The following is a 16,647-nucleotide window of genomic DNA, read 5'->3' on the forward strand; positions in this document are numbered from 1 at the left end:
TTCTGTCGTCTCATGCAGTCTCTGTGGATGGAGCGCGTCGCAACCATGAGCCGGCTCACAGACAAACTAAACTGAAACAAATCTATAGAAAGCTTGAAATGTCTACGAACTAATTCAAATAAAAAACAAAAACAAATATTCTCTAATTATGTAGTCCGTATGAAAATGTGCACGTCCATTAGCCTACTGTGGAGATGGAGAGTCAGCGCCGGCGTTTGCAGCCGACACTAACTGAGAAAGCACTAGTTTAGTAATAAATAATTAAAATGTCTTTTTCCCCATGCATTCATAATTATTAGCTACTTTTGCTGGTGCTTTGCAGCAAGCTTTATGCGCACGCTTGAGTGTGGAATGTAGGCTATAATATGCCTAAATGCTTATTAAAAGATGGTTTAGTAGGTTATTAAATTAATATATTTAATATAAACGTTCGACTAGTTTACTAGAAAAATCCATAGTCGGGGGCTGGCCTAGCCTACTTGGCACAAGGAACCGATCCATTTTTTTAAATAAAATGCTGTGACATTACGAAATGTGCGACTGCAAATCACGTCACATATTCCATTGCACGAGTTATGCATGTGTAAGTAGACAAATGTTTTTGTATTATTTAATCTTTCTTAAACTATGGGGGTGCTTTGGTCTTTTTAGGGGTGCTGGAGCACCTGCTAGCGCCGCCAATTACAATCATTTGAAGAGTAACATCAGTTCCAAAGGTCAGTTTCTCATTTTGAACGCAGCTGCCGCAACATCAGAGTCTATATCCGGACTATAAACTTTTATCCCAATACTTTCATTATTATTTAATGTTTGCAACACATAAATGTAGCCTACTGTGTAGACTGTTTGTAAAGCTGTTTCAAACATAAAGTTTATGATGAGCGCTGCTCTCTCTCGATCAGCGGCTGCACGAAAGCAGGTTTAAATATTCCGATGTGATTGTGATTTTAATGGTTTAGTAGACATGGTCTCATCGACATAAGATTGAGTTTGTTTGAATCGAGATCGCGATCTTTTAATGAGTAATCCATATGGGCCTGTAGCCTATTTATTTTTGTATGTCATAATTTGTACCAGACCTCAAAAGTTACCCGCAGGCCCGGGCGGCCCCCCCCGCTTCCGCGATCCATGCCTGTGACTGCACTTATATTTGCCTGTGTGTGTTTTATATTGTTCAGAAGTGGGTAGGTTTAGGGTAGGGGTGGGTTAGGTGCTCCAGTGAAAGTATAAATTTATATACAAATATAACTGCATTGGAGTCACTCTTTTTACGTGGTCCACGTCAATTGAGGCAGTGCTGGTGTTGAACCAGTGGATCCGTGCTTGGACCACGGCTGATGCCTGTCACTGATTTACATTGGTATCACTTCTGTGAGCCCATCACGGAATTTTCGACGATTCCGTGCACCACAGATTCGGAGTTAAGGGTCCGTGGTCATTACACGGAATTCTGTGAGACCAGGTTGCTCTATACGGTTCGCATGCTCTAGTCTCAATTGACACAGTGGCTACATTTACATGGAACCAAATAATCCGTTTGTAACCAACCACTTCCACTGCTAAACCTCCCATTTTCTCCTTCTGTCCCCTGACGGAGGCTGAAGTATCCAAACTTCTCCTCTCCAACCATCCTACAACATGTCCTCTTGACCCAATCCCCTCGCACCTTCTGCAAGCAATCTCTCCCACGCTCTTACCGACACTCACACACATCATCAACACATCCCTCCTCACAGGCATCTTCCCCACTGCGTTCAAGCAGGCTCGGGTAACCCCACTGCTCAAAAAACCTACATTAAACACTTCTCTTATAGAAAACTATAGACCTGTCTCTCTCCTTCCATTCATAGCGAAAACACTTGAACGTGTTGTCTTCAACCAGGTCTCATTGTTTCTTTCACAGAACAACAAACTGGACGCTAAACAGTCAGGTTTCAGGAGTGGCCATTCAACTGAGACTGCGCTTCTCTCGGTCACTGAAGCCCTGCGAATTGCAAAAGCCTATTCCAAATCATCAGTCCTCATTCTGCTGGATCTATCTGCCGCGTTTGACACTGTCAATCATCAGATACTCCTCTCCACTCTCTCATCACTGGGCATCGCTGGAATTCCACTTCGCTGGTTTGAATCCTATCTCACTGGTAGGTCTTTCAGGGTGGCCTGGGGAGGGGAGGTATCCAAAGCACATACACTGGTCACTGGGGTTCCTCAGGGATCGGTTCTTGGACCTCTCCTCTTCTCCACATACACTACATCACTGGGTCCCATCATACAGGCACATGGATTCTCCTACCACTGCTATGCTGATGACACACAGCTCTATCTCTCTTTTCAACCAGATGATCCAACGGTAGCTGCAAGGATCTCAGGTTGCCTGTCAGACATCTCGGCATGGATGAAAGAACATCACCTCCAGCTCAACCTGGCAAAGACTGAGCTTCTTGTCTTTCCTGCCGCTCCAACTCTACAGCATGACATCACGATCCAGTTAGGTTCATCAACAATTACCCCATCAACTTCGGTCAGAAATCTTGGTGTAATCTTTGATGACCAGCTGACCTTCAAAGACCACATTGCAAAGACTGCTCGATCTTGCAGGTTTGCACTACACAACATCAGAAAGATCAGGCCCTTTCTGACGGAGCATGCTGCACAACTTCTTGTCCAGGCCCTTGTCATTTCTAGGCTGGACTACTGCAATGCTCTTCTGGCTGGACTTCCATCAAACACAGTCAAACCTCTACAAATGATTCAGAATGCGGCGGCACGACTGGTCTTCAAGGAACCCAAAAGAGCCCATGTTACACCTCTCTTTATCTCATTGCATTGGCTACCAATCGCAGCTCGCATCAAGTTCAAGACACTGATGCTTGCTCATAGAACAACCACAGGCTCAGCACCCGCCTACATGCACTCACTATTAAGAATCTACATCCCTCCAGAAGTCTGAGATCTGCTAGTGAGCGACGCCTCGTGGTACCATCACAAAGAGGCTCAAAATCACTCTCCAGAACATTCTCGTTCACCATTCCTGGCTGGTGGAATGATCTTCCCACCCATATTCGGAGTACTGGATCCCTGTCAATCTTCAAACAACAGCTGAAAACTCATCTCTTTCGACACTACTTGACTTCAACCTACACATAAAAAAAAAAAAAAATCTTTCTCCTTACTTATTCCTTCCCTTGCTAGCTTGTACTTATTTAAACAATGCCTGAGACTTGGTGTTACAAGCACTTCCTTTGTCGAATTGCCTCTTCAAGATGAATCGCTTCATGTGTTCCCCAAATTGTAAGTTGCTTTGGATAAAAGCGTCTGCAAAATGACTAAATGTAAAATGTAAATGTAAAATGTAATCGGATTGACGGTTCAATCGGACTGAAAAGGCTTCATGTAAACACCTTAATCGATCCGATTGAGCTCGATCGGAATGAAATTTCGATTGGATTGAAGGGGGTGGTTTCCTTTTCTAATCCAATTGAGCGTGCATGTAAACATTCGATCGGATTGAAAACCGAAACTAAAAGGATTGCGCATGTGCAATAAAGCAGAAATAGCATAATGATGTATGACTCGCGGAACGAGTGGTTCTTCCTTTTGAATAAAGTGTTGTTTAAATGCGTGTCCTGTCATTATAAAACTCTCCTTTCACTCGGCAACTTGTGAAGTGGAGCAGGACAACCTCCCACCAGTCCTTGTTTCGGATTCTCAACCACAGGCAACCCATTTCCTGCTCAGGGAGGGGCATTTTTCTGCGTGATAAATATGAGCAGCATATGGCACTGCGGTTTATATGTATATTTATCCAGAAGTGGATAAATATTAATTTCGCTGTTAAAAACAAATAAAGAAACGGTGTAGGAGAGTGGTTATTATTGAGAAACTCCATATTTGTGTAGTGTGCGCATGTCAAAAAAAAAATAAAAAATCTGATTTGAAGCTTGACATATAAACACGCACATCAACCCCATCACTTAACGTTCATGTAAACACTACATTCAGATTCATCAATCGGAATGAATTCAGTCCGATTGAACCAAAAAGTGTGCATGTAAATGTAGCCAGCGACACTCAAAACACGTTTTTTTTTTAAACAGAATAAGATATTCAAAATGTACACATAAGCACCAAACAATATATAACATCTTCATTAGTATTTACTAGGGCTGTGTATCACCAACAATGTCACGATACTAAAGCCACGATACGTATCACGATACGGGACAATTTTGGGATTTAATTTTATTTTGAGCAGAATTTAGTAAAGATAATATTTGTTTATTGTACATTGAATAGCCAGTGTTATAACAGTTGTAATAACTGAAAAACTATTTTGCTTTGTCATTAACAAACAATATAAGTGAAATAAAATAAATGATTATTACAAAAAAAAAAAAAAAATAGAATAGATCTTCCTTCTGTTTAAGTCTCTGGCTCAATAACTTAAATAAGTATAATGTCAAGTGCTGAAACATGTCAACAAGGCTCAATGACTGAACAAAACTTGAAACATTCCATAAAAGCAAAAAAAAAACTGTAACAAACTTAACTTTCTCAAATACCTCACATTTTTAAACACCTATTTAACATTTTGGTCTCTAGTGGTGTAAATGCATCACTTTACACAATTACACCTCCAGATTTTTATTTAGAAACAACAACTGATCAACATGCTCAGGGTTTAGAGCACGCCTCTTTGCTGTAATGATATCTCCAGCAGTGGAGAACACCCTCTCGGCCGCTACACTTGTACCAGGGATACAGAGGGTACAGCTTGCCAAAATAAGGGCTTGGATGGCTTCTAGTTTCCTGGAGATCAATGAGTCCAAATCGGAAGTGGTGATTTTTGGCCCCCCAAAGTTAGCCAAATAGCTTTCTGTACATCTTGGCCCCTTAGCCAATAATATCAACACACAAGTAAGAAATCTTGGTGTAACCTTTGACTCGGAGTTGAAGTTTTATAGACAAGTCAGTGCTGTTGTTAAAGGAAGCTTCTATCAATTGTGTATGATTGCCAAATTGAAGAGAATACTGTCTTTTGATGACATGGAAACCGTGATTCATGCTTTCATTTCATCTAGGTTGGATTATTGCAACTCGCTATATTTAGGGTTGTCTAGGAATCTGCTCTCACGGCTGCAGCTAGTACAAAATGCTGCAGCTAGACTGTTGACTGGCACAAGGAAGTGGTCCAGCATTTCTCCAGTGCTGGCTGCGCTGCATTGGCTTCCTGTTGATTTTAGAATCCATTATAAAGTTTTGATAATGGTTTTTAAAGGATTGCATGGCCAGAATACATTTCATGTTTGTTGCAGCATCACTATGTTACCAGACCTTTAAGATCATCTCAGAGTTTGCTTTTACATGTTCCAAGATCACGGTTGAAAACCAAAGGTGATCGAGCCTTTTCTGTGGCAGCCCCACGTCTGTGGAATAGCCTTCCATTGGTCATTAGATCTTGTCACTCATTAGACTGCTTTAAATCAATGTTGAAAACACACCTTTACTCTGTGGCATATAGCTGCCCCTATCTGTTGGACATTGTTCAGTGATGGATATTGTTGTGTTTTGTGTCTGTTTTTGATTAATTTTTATATGTAAAGTGCTTTGGTCAACTGGAGTTGTTTTAAATGTGCAATTTAAATAAATAATGATTGATTGATTGATTGATTGAAGGTTGGCTGCTTCTGAGACGACAGGTATGTGCTGCTACCTGCTCCGACCGAGGCTAGCTGGCCTGGATGATGTCTCATCATATGCAGAGCGGAATGCTTAACTTTTGCTTTGCAGCTCTTGCATATGGCATGACTCGTGTCTAATGTCTCACTCTCCGGTTGAGTGTAAAACCCAAAACTGTCCCATATTTTTGATTTTACTTTTGTCGGCGGTGGCAGAATCCTCTGATCCATTTTGAATAGTGCGCTGCTAAAATGGCCAATCAACGTCACGTGATGTGGCAGTATTGATACAGGAGCAGCTGTATCGTCAGGAGTTCATGACGCTGTATCGATATTCTGAGCACAGCACTAGTATTTACCCTTACCAATGAAATGAAAGAATTAAATTGATGATACAAGAATACAGCTGGGATATTAACCACGTTTTCATTTCTAAACGCTGTTCAATCCGTCGTATCTGATGTACTTCATTCAATAAAGGCATATACAAGATTAATTCAGATAACCGTAATGCATAACTCAGGCACAACATGTTTAAATTACCTAAATGTGCCAGTTTAAGATACAGTGAGGAAAATAAGTATTTGAACACCCTGCTATTTTGCAAGTTCTCCCACTTAGAAATCATGGAGGGATCTGAAATTGTAAAATAAATAGTTAAATCATACATTGTGATTTCTGGATTTTTTTTTTAGATTATGTCTCTCACAGTGGACATGCACCTACGATGACAATTTCAGACCCCTCCATGATTTCTAAGTGGGAGAACTTGCAAAATAGCAGGGTGTTCAAATACTTATTTTCCTCACTGTAAGTCATAAGTATGAAACAACATCATGAACTTTTATACACACAAATAGCATCGACATACTGACCATTTATCACATATAGTGGCTATCGCGCTAATCGCGAGGCACCCATGCTAACCATGTGCTCAGGCCTGCTAAACTCATGACACACTATAAGTATAGTAAAACGAACTGCTTTCAACACACATAAATCATCAATATCGTATTATACAGTGTTTATATTTAACCCTTTAATGCGTACGATCACACCGGTGTGATCAGTCTTGGCTGGTCCCAGGAGCGTACGATCACACTGGTGTGATAAGCACGTTCAGTGCGTCACGTCATCAACTGCTGAATTCAAATCTGCTTTCTGGCGCGGAGCCAGTTCAGACGCGCAAGCGCTTGTCATATTATCACTTATTCAGTGTTTTCAACCATATAATGCTTATTTTAGATTTCAGACATTTAAATACACATAAGAACTAGCAAAACTATACATTTATAGTTTGTAAAATATTTACTTACTTTAACGTAGGGCTGGGCGATATGGCCTAAAAAAAAAAATAGCCGATTTTTTTCACAAAAAATCCGATTTACGATTTAAATCGATTTTTTTTTCTCCCCTACTTAAAATCAATCTGCAGATGACAAAGAAATTGTTCAAAACAAGTTTTAACTTTATTTTGTTTTGATTTTCCCTTCTGGGATTTGATCTGGATTTCCCCCTTGGGGTTAAAGTGCAATCAGAAACAACAAGCCAAAGAGACGAGATGAAAATGTAATATAACATAAAACGTAACATAAAACATAAAATTATGTGACCCTTTTTGATAAGTTTTCTTTAAACACAATTTAACATCTTGCTATTCAGTAGATAGGAGGTAGTTCTGATAAAGGATGGACGATGACATCGTGGGGGTTAGGGGGTGTGCCCAAAGCGTGAATCCGTATTCAGAAAGGCATGGAAAACGAATAACGATTGCTAACGGTTGCCTGTTACAGTTACATTACAGTACATAAAATGTCACTTACCACATAAACAGAGTAAGGAGAGAAGAAATATACATTTTCCTCCCTTGTATTTATTCTCCGCAGTGAGTCAATGTCATGGATGTAAGGGTAGAGCAAGTTTAAATATCTTTCTAGTCTATATCCATCTTGTAATCCCGCTGTTTTGGGTATTTAAAAAAATATATATATATATATATTTGTAATAGAGCTCATTTGGCGAGACGGCAGACGCTGAAAACCAATACGGTCTCACCCCAACTAGTCATATATTGACGCTTGGTCAGGACCCTTTGGCGTCGCTTTTTGACGCTCAAGGTACTCCTTTAGCGTCATTTTTCGACGCACAGAGTCCTCCATTGTTTTCAGTTGTTTGTCTTAATTTAATGGTTCCCATGCATTTGTATTAAATATGAATAATTTTATATAAATTTATACTTTCATTGGAGCACGTAACCCCACCCCTACCCTAAACCTACCCACTTCTGAACAATATAAAACACGTAACAGACAAATAAAAGTACAGCCACAGGTATTTATTGCAAAAAACAACCATAAACAAGCAGAATAAACGCATTACAAACATGTCGTGTTGCATTCCAAGTCTTCTGAAGCCATACGATATCTTTATGCGAAGAAGAGAGTAAAACACAAAGGTTTAAATCGCTGAAAATGATCCCGCTCCGTTAACGCGCTCACATCTCATTCAAATGATACTCCCGTAGCATGACGCAATCGGTCACAAGACACACAAGAGCCAATTGCTAATGTAAGGCTTCTTCTGGCGGCATTTTTTGAATTCACACACAGAGACAGCACACAGGAAGAGCTTTAGGGCGGACGGAGACAGCGACCGCGTCTATTCTTCTCACAAATCAATCGTTTTGCCTCGAAAGACTTGGAATATTATTATTTATTTATTTATTTTTTAATTATGACGGTTGTTGTATCTGCCTGTGTGTTTTATTGACAAATGGTAGGTTTAGGGGCAGTGGTTGGGTTACGTGCTCATAAATGTGTAAATAGTGTAATATAAATATAACTGTCGTGACACACCCCAACATATATGCAACAATGGCAATATTATTGCCCAATATATAATTTAATCATGACGATAAGCCTTTGCGTAGGCATATTGACGCTAAGGATTTCTTATTTAAAGCAATGGAGGGTGCACGTCGAAAAATGACACTAAAGGGGTACCCTGTGAGTCAAAAAGAGACGCCAAAGGGTCTTTTAAAAACGCACTTTCATTCATGAATGAAACACCGCTGTGTTTGCTTTTAGAGATGCGCAGCGGCTCAGCGGTTACTTTATTTAGAACTATTTTTGTTGATGATATAGAGCAAAATCATAAAGTACTTGTTTATTGATCTGTTGTATTAAATCAATATCACACTTGCAAACTCCCTTAATAATTATTAAAAGCTGTCACTCTCCTTATCGCGATCTGTGCACAGAAAATGAGAGCGCGCGAGCGAGTTCTCAAGACTCGAAAGCAGGTGCAAATGCAACCTGTCCTCCAACCAATAGGCCCGTATAGGTCGTTTGTCCAAGTCCCTGAAATACGACCCATCAGAGCGTATACTACAATTGTGCCCCTATCAGCAACAGGACATTTTCATATTAATGTTTTGTACTCTTTTATTTGCGTTATAGTTCGGGTTTCATGTAGCTCGGTTGGTAGAGCATTGCATTATACGACGATATGTAATTACGTGATCATGCGATCATGGGTTCGATCCCAGAGAAAGCACATGCTCATAAAATGTGCACTACAAATCATGATTTTGCATGATTTCTGTAAGGGGTAGGTTTAGGTGTGGTCATTCGTACGAATTAGCCACCTAGTAAAATATGTATGAATACTGTGAGTTCGGTGTAAAAATGCTGCTTTCACGCCATATCGTAATTACCGTAATTCCGAGATGATAACACGTGACGTTCAACTCGGGGCTGTTCACGTCCTCCAACTGGGAATTATCTGTTTCTATAGCGACAGTCAACAAAATGAGCCCGCGAAAGACTGTTGAGAACAACAACAAAATAACAGTACGAACACGGTATGTTTTTTATAGTACATTATAGTATCTATATACATGCATCTATTTTCCTCTTTTTTTAGAGCAGTAATATAGCTTTCTTTGAAAGCGCCGGCATTTTTCTCTGGTTCCGCGTTAGGTGTAGCGGTCACGTGGTACAAGCCGTAGCTTGCCGAGACTGTCATTATTTTTACTCGCGCTAGAGGGCGCTTAACTTTAAAACGTAAATATAGGTCGTAATAAGGGCTTGCACAAACGACCTATAGGGTCGTTTTTTGTTGGAGGACAGGCTCTGCAAATGTGATACATTCCGTCGGAACCTGCGGGAATGAGTAGAATGATTATTACCGGTAACAGCCGCGCGCCGAATTCTGCTCTGTTCTCTGATAATAACCTGACTGTGAATGATGTAACATGTAACTGTGCGTTACTTTGTTGTCAGTGAGAAGCTGCAGCCGTAGCGGGGATGATTTTTGATGTGCCAGCAGAACAACAACAACAACGCGATACATTCCCTCGTTTGTGAACACGGAGCAGTTTTTCCGTGAGCGGGAACAGAAAACCCGGAGTGGATCGAGAGCGGAGTGATTACAGAGCGCTTCGAGCGGAGAGAGGAACGTGCTTTCGCTCCACGCCAGGCTTTGATCACATCCCCCTCAGCAGGCTGAATACACCTCGTCTTTCCTTAATTTAAGACCTATTCAAGCTAAAATTAAGACATTTATTACACTGTTTGAGAAATGTAAGCCTATTTACGGCTTTAAAATTATGAAAAGTGAATTTAAGACATTAAGGACAGGCGGGAACCCTGCAATTGACAGAAATCCGTCGTAGACTCTCTGCATTTAACGGAAATCCGTCGTTGCGACGGAGAACTTTAATCCCTGCGCGCACATTTTACTATTATATCCGTACGTCGTGAACATAGGTCATAAACATAACATTGTGGGTGGGACTAACAGAAATGGACGAATCATCATTTTGACAAGCATATGATGCACCTATAGAAAGAGCGAAAACTACCTGTAATTGACCATGAAAACAAGCGTTTAATATTGTTAATAAATAAAGTTGCAGTGAAATAAGACGTTTATTAGTATCGTTTAATAAATTACATCCATTTGGAAAATTACAAACTTCTTATTGGGTGGGCCACAGCTGAAAGTAGCTACGCGACTGGTACGGAGTGAGTGGGGCACAAGTGCCGGGTTAATTGTAACACTACAAGATTTAAACATTTCAGCTTAATTCATAACGCATCCTCCTTTGTGAGCCTGTGCGCTCCTCTAAACTGTCTGGCCAGATGATGCACTGCTATCGCGGTTGACTTCTGAACCTTTGTTCCGACAATATCATGTTTTTAACAACCCTTTAGAAAATTTAATTCTTTGTGGATCCTCCTGGTCTGTTCTTTGGTCTTTCTCCATGTTTCCTTGACAATTGCTGCGTCTCGGTCTCACACGCGCTGCACATGAGTTAACCATGCCCACATATTTGCATTTCGCAGTATACACAGAATAAAAAATCTTTTACGGTAGACATTTTATTCTGTGGTAACAATATATATCATCATACCGCCCAGCCCTGTGATTGTTTTTTGTATGCCTGTGTAGAGCAGATGATTGATTGAAACATTTCCCACATGCAGCACAGTGATACGGTTTCTCTCCAGTGTGGATCCTCTCGTGTGTTTTCAGATTATTGACTGATTGAATCTCTTGTCACAGTGTGAACACGTGACCTTGGAGCACAAAAGCAGTCATAAGTCGCACAGGCATATTTGTAGCAATAGCCAAAAATACATTGTATGGGTCAAAATTATTAGGATATGAAACAATTATTAGGATATTAAATAAAGATCATGTTCCATGAAGATATTTTGTAAATGTCCTAACATAAATATCAAAACTTAATTTTTGATTGGTAATAAGCATTGCTAAGAACTTCATTTGGACAACTAAAAAGGCAATTTTCTCAATATTTTTATTTTTTTTATTTCCAGATTTTCAAATAGTTGTATCTCGGCCAAATATTGTCCTATTGTAACAATATCCATTTTCCATACATCAATGGAAAGCTTATTTATTCAGCTTTCAGATGATGTATACATCTCAATTTAATAATAATAATAAAAAAAGACCCTTATTACTGGTTTTGTGATCCAGGGTCACACATAAGGTTTCTCTCCAGTGTGAATCCTCTCATGTCTTTTCAGGGTTCCTGACCGTCTGAATCTATTGTCGCAGTGTGAACACTTGTACGGTTTCTCCCCAGTGTGGATCCTCTCATGTGTTTTCAGATGTGATGACTGAATGAATCTCTTGTCACAGTGTGAACACTTATAAGGTTTTTCTCCAGTGTGAATCCTCTGGTGCCGTTTTAAATGTTCAGCTAAAGTAAAAGTCTTTTCACACTCAAAGCACATGAACTCTTTCACACCAGCATGTATTTTCTGATGAACTTTCAAATGTTCTATACATGAAAACCCCTTTCCACATAAATGGCATGAATGAGGTTTCTCCTTTGAATGAACTTTCAGGTGTTTCTTCAGGACTGAAGCCCACAAAAATGTTTTGCCGCATTGATCACATGCGTGCCGCTTTCCTCCAGTGTGGATGTTAATGTGATCCTTAAGATTTGCTGATTGTGAGAAACTCTTCCCGCACTGATCGCAAGTGAACGGTTTTTCTCCAGTATGAACTCTCATATGTGATAAAAGGTTTCCTTTTTGTGTGAAACTCCTCCCACACTGATCACATGAGTACGGTTTCTCTCCAGTATGAATGTGCATGTGTTTCATAAGGTTTGATGATTGTGTGAAACTCTTCCCGCACTGATCACAAGTGAACAGTTTCTCTCCAGTGTGAACTCTAATGTGAAGCTCAAGAGTGCGTTTGCATGTGAAACCTTTTCCACATTGAGCGCAGGTGAATTGTTTCTTGGCTCTTTTTTTCTTTGAATCTTTCCGTTTGGGGTTTTCTCCACTTTTCACATGATTTTTCTCCTCATTATCTTCAAACAACTCTGAAACCCAAAAAAAACCCCCAGTACATTTATCAATAACTTGTTAAAAAAAATACAGAAAAGTGAAAGTAGACAGCGGAAAGTAGACAATTGCATTACAAAATGTTGATCATTTTGATGTAATTTTATAAATTATACATCCCTGAAACTTTCTATGAATGAGGTACACTGCTTTTCAAATTATTAGTTTTCAATCAACACAAACTCAGCACTCCTGAAAAAACGATAGGGGAGTAGGAAAAATAGTCCAAAATATAAAAAGATGCAATCCCGCACACTATCAGTACTTGTTAAATATTGAAATGTATTGTTATAAGCACAAGCAACGTTTCGGTCCACTGATTCGGTCAGGCATAAATTATTAGTTTTAAAATATTATAGGCACAAATCTTAAGTTTCTATAGGGAGAGCTATTAAATATGTTTGATCAACTACATGAAGGATCTGAGGATCCACAAATGCAAACTGTGTTGCATCAAGAGAGCGGCCATACATTTATGTTTTTCTTTTCTTTTTTTTTATTAATTTATAATCATTAGCCATTTATTTTTATCATTTACAATTTATAGCATTTTATTGTTTGATTATTTATTATTTTATGTTTCTTTATTTTCCTTTTATTTTCCTTGTTGTTTATGCATTTTCATTGCTTAATCTGATGATTGTGAGGTATAATTAACTGTTTTGTCTGAATGAATAAGAGATGAGAGGGAATGTTTATGGAAATTCAAGGTTTATGGGATGTTATTGTATTTGGTAAAACACTACTTGGATTTGTGCTGGTTAGATGAAGTCTGAGCATTGAAACATATGCAACTAAGATTATTCAATGAACTTTACTCCTTTTTATCATCATCACTTCGTCTCCTGCTTCTGCTATTCTCTGGCTTTGTTTACTCAACTTCTAGGTTCACAGAAGACTATTAATACAGTTTTGGCACCAGACATTACTTGATGTTGATGGATTTTAAAACTCTAGTTTACCACATCCAGTTCTGAAAAGTCTTGTGAACAAATGTTTTGTATGTGTTTTATGGTCTTATTTTAGTGACATAAATGTTTTTTTTTTGTTTTTTTTCACTAACCACGCATAAACGTTTTCTCAAAAACACAAACATGTAGGCTACATTCATGCTGCTCAGGTATTATTGTAACATAGTTTGTCCTGATTACAATGTAATTAGACTTTAGTCATTATATGTTTTTAAGAAACCTGTAAAAAAGGACAAATGTCAGGGCATGTTAAACAGTCATTAAAGATGCATGAAGAATAAATACCAACCTCCTTGTTCCTCGTGTGTTATTCTCCAGGTTTCTGGTTCCTCGTGTTTTATTCTCCAGGTTTCTGGTTCCTCGTGTTTTATTCTCCAGGTTTCTGGTTCACTCGTGTTCTCCTCACTCTCCTCTTTAACAAACACCATCTTCACAGCTGATACTCCTCCAGATATTCCTGCTTGCTTCAAAACTTAGTCACGACTGTGAGGATGATAATAATATAGGTATTTACTGACCTGATTCAAAAACTGCTTTTCTTTCTACTTACAGAAACATTTCTAACAGTTTGTATTAAACCAACATCAAAACAAAGCAGAGCACGGTGAAACTAATATTCCTCCTCTGAGGTTTACTGGTGTTTGGCAAACAAGCGTCTGTGTTCTAGCGCCACCCGCTGGACTGGAGTCGAGAGGAGGGAAAATAATACGGGGAAAATTACTCAGAGTGTCTGTCTCATTTCTTCATATTCACAATGTTTTAAATAACTGATTGAACAATTCAGCTTTAAATGATTCAAGATAGTATTTCACTAGTTTGTTAATAAGGACCAGCTTAGGACCAGCACGTCACCAGCTTAAACCAACTCATGTCCAGCAGCCCATGCTTCAAAACATACCTAACCAGAATATGCTGGTTTTTAAGTCATTTTTTCAACTCAGTTTTTAGTATTCATTTAAAATGAGACAAATCTGCTATTATTTTAATCTCCAATCTGTTATTTATCAGTTAAGATAGTTTTTAATGCTATGCTAACTAGCAGAAGACACTAACCAGATTTAAATTCCAGTTACACAGATGGGGAACGTAGTAACTCTGCTTTACAATGTGGCCCGCTATTATTAAACTGTGATATTATAACAGGGCTGTACGTTATCTTTTTTTGCTCATAGCACTGGTGCTACAGAGGTTGAAAGTTTTGTAGCACAGGCCAAACCCAGACAGCAAGCCAACATTGAATAAACATTGTTTTTCCATCTGAATCATCATTATGGTTGATGTTGAAATTTCAATGCAAAATAAATGTTGAATCACCATTACCATATCGATGAAAACCTGATGTTATTAATGTTGATGGCAACAATATTGGAACAACATTGATCTATAGTTATCTTTATGATTGATTAAGCATTGATATTTGGTTTACCGGGCGATCGCTGAATGTGTTGAAAAGTCATTGATTTATAGTTGACCGGGAAACGACGCTGTTGTTGAAGAGTCATCGGCATATAGTTGACCGGGAAATATGATTGAAAATGCATCGATATATAGTTGACTGGGAAATATGATTGAAAATCCATCGATTTTTGGTTTACCGGGAGATCAATACCAACGTACTGCACCGGACACAGCTCATTTCTGGACCTTGGCACAAGCGTACAGGTAAGCTTGCTTAATGTTCGATATGAATGAATTGTACCAAATCAAATACTGTTAGGTTGATCGTTAACATGATGGTTAATGTAGTAACCGACGCAGTGCTGCAGTCACTGAAATAGATTTTTGTTTTACCAATGTGTCACAAATCTGCCAAAAGTACTTGATCTCTTCTAGGTTATAAAGTTAGCAAAACCTCATTGGTCCAGTCTATTTTTGTGACAGCTAGCTCAAAATACATGTCTGTACCCATTGCTAGTGTCGTGAAATCTATTAACACAGCACCACTATTTCTTCTGACCGCCGGAGAACACCGGCGGAACCAACACTAGCATAGTTCTCTATCTAGCACCCACAGCAGTGACCGCGGCGGGCCAGAATTACACAAAAGACATGGTTTACCTTTACTTTATTCAATGCAGAACTGTCTCGAGTTGTAACGTTAACTGGAAATGCCGATTAGACCATCTCGCCTACAAATCCAAAATATGAATAATCCTCGAGCAGGGCTGCGATGTGCGATACAGTTTTGTAACTCCATTGTGTTTGTTTTCAGAAATGATAACAGTCGTTTTATACTAGTGCTTATGCGATATCACGATTTTTGATGATCTTCTGCACCTTTTCTGAGCGCGGGGAAGCGCTGTTATACAGCGCCTGACAACCAGGCCTGGCGTCTTAGCCCCACATACTTCATTTAGAAACAATTAAAATGCCTCGTTAATTTATTAGCCTGTTTTTGCGGTGAGATTTATGCATATTCCTCCATGCACCCAGTATTTAAGCAGAAATTAATGTGCAATTTAGCCAACCAGAAAAATCTTTTGTCTATGGTAACTCTAATCAATACATTTACTATTTAATTAGTTATAAGTATCCAGTTATTTATATTTAATTTGTTGAGTTAACAATTAGTTCTGATTTAATAAAATAATAAACATGATTTTTTTTTTTAGAGTCACTTGGCCTCATAAATTGTCCTTATGAAAGATGTCACTGCAAGCTAATCCTTTGCCTCCCTTTAATTCGAATACATCCATGAACATATTGGGCAGTTTTTAAAAGTGCTTTGAATGTAGTCCGTCTTATACAGCCTCGACAAAAATGCGTTTCTACCCAGAAATATAAAATGATTTACCTAACTATGAGATGGCAAGATAAGAGAGGGGGTAAAATCTTTGCGTGGCAGGTGGATATATGTTCCATTCAGACATTATAGCACATGTGACAGAAAATTACGTGATGTGACGTGATATAGGTATCTTGTACTTAAATATAGTGAACGGAGTCCATTATTCATGAAAAGAACTTTAAAAGAACATGTTATCATCTGCTTTGTGGGGAAATACTCAGGGCAGTGGATGATTCTGAATTGAATTGCTGTTTACTGACACTGTGATTTACTTTTTGTCAGATCATTAATCCACATCGTTTTTCAAGTAAGCAAGTCTTTAG

The 16,647-nt window shown here is 38.9% G+C and overlaps 1 protein-coding gene across 1 annotated transcript; it reads right to left on the minus strand.

The window, feature by feature from the left end:
* Nucleotides 1-6,536: 6,536 nt before the first annotated feature.
* Nucleotides 6,537-14,552, minus strand: LOC131537335 (gastrula zinc finger protein XlCGF8.2DB-like). The gene is made up of 2 exons (XM_058770692.1): nt 13,826-14,552; nt 6,537-12,543 (listed from the first exon to the last, which is right to left on the minus strand). The coding sequence occupies exons 1-2, from the start codon at nt 13,962-13,964 to the stop codon at nt 11,687-11,689; spliced, it is 996 nt and encodes a 331-aa protein (XP_058626675.1). The 5' UTR covers nt 13,965-14,552; the 3' UTR covers nt 6,537-11,686.
* Between the last annotated feature and the right edge of the window lie 2,095 nt (nt 14,553-16,647).

The sequence above is a fragment of the Onychostoma macrolepis genome, chromosome 03 (genome assembly GCF_012432095.1).
Source record: "Onychostoma macrolepis isolate SWU-2019 chromosome 03, ASM1243209v1, whole genome shotgun sequence".
Taxonomy (NCBI): domain Eukaryota; kingdom Metazoa; phylum Chordata; class Actinopteri; order Cypriniformes; family Cyprinidae; genus Onychostoma; species Onychostoma macrolepis.

Coding starts and splice junctions, on each gene's coding strand:
- LOC131537335 (XM_058770692.1), bottom strand. CDS start 13,964: ATGGTGTTTGTTAAAGAGGAGAGTGAGGAGAACACGAGTGAACCAGAA. Junction 12,544..13,825: donor AACACACGAGGAACAAGGAG/GTTGGTATTTAT, acceptor TTTGGGTTTCAG/AGTTGTTTGAAGATAATGAG.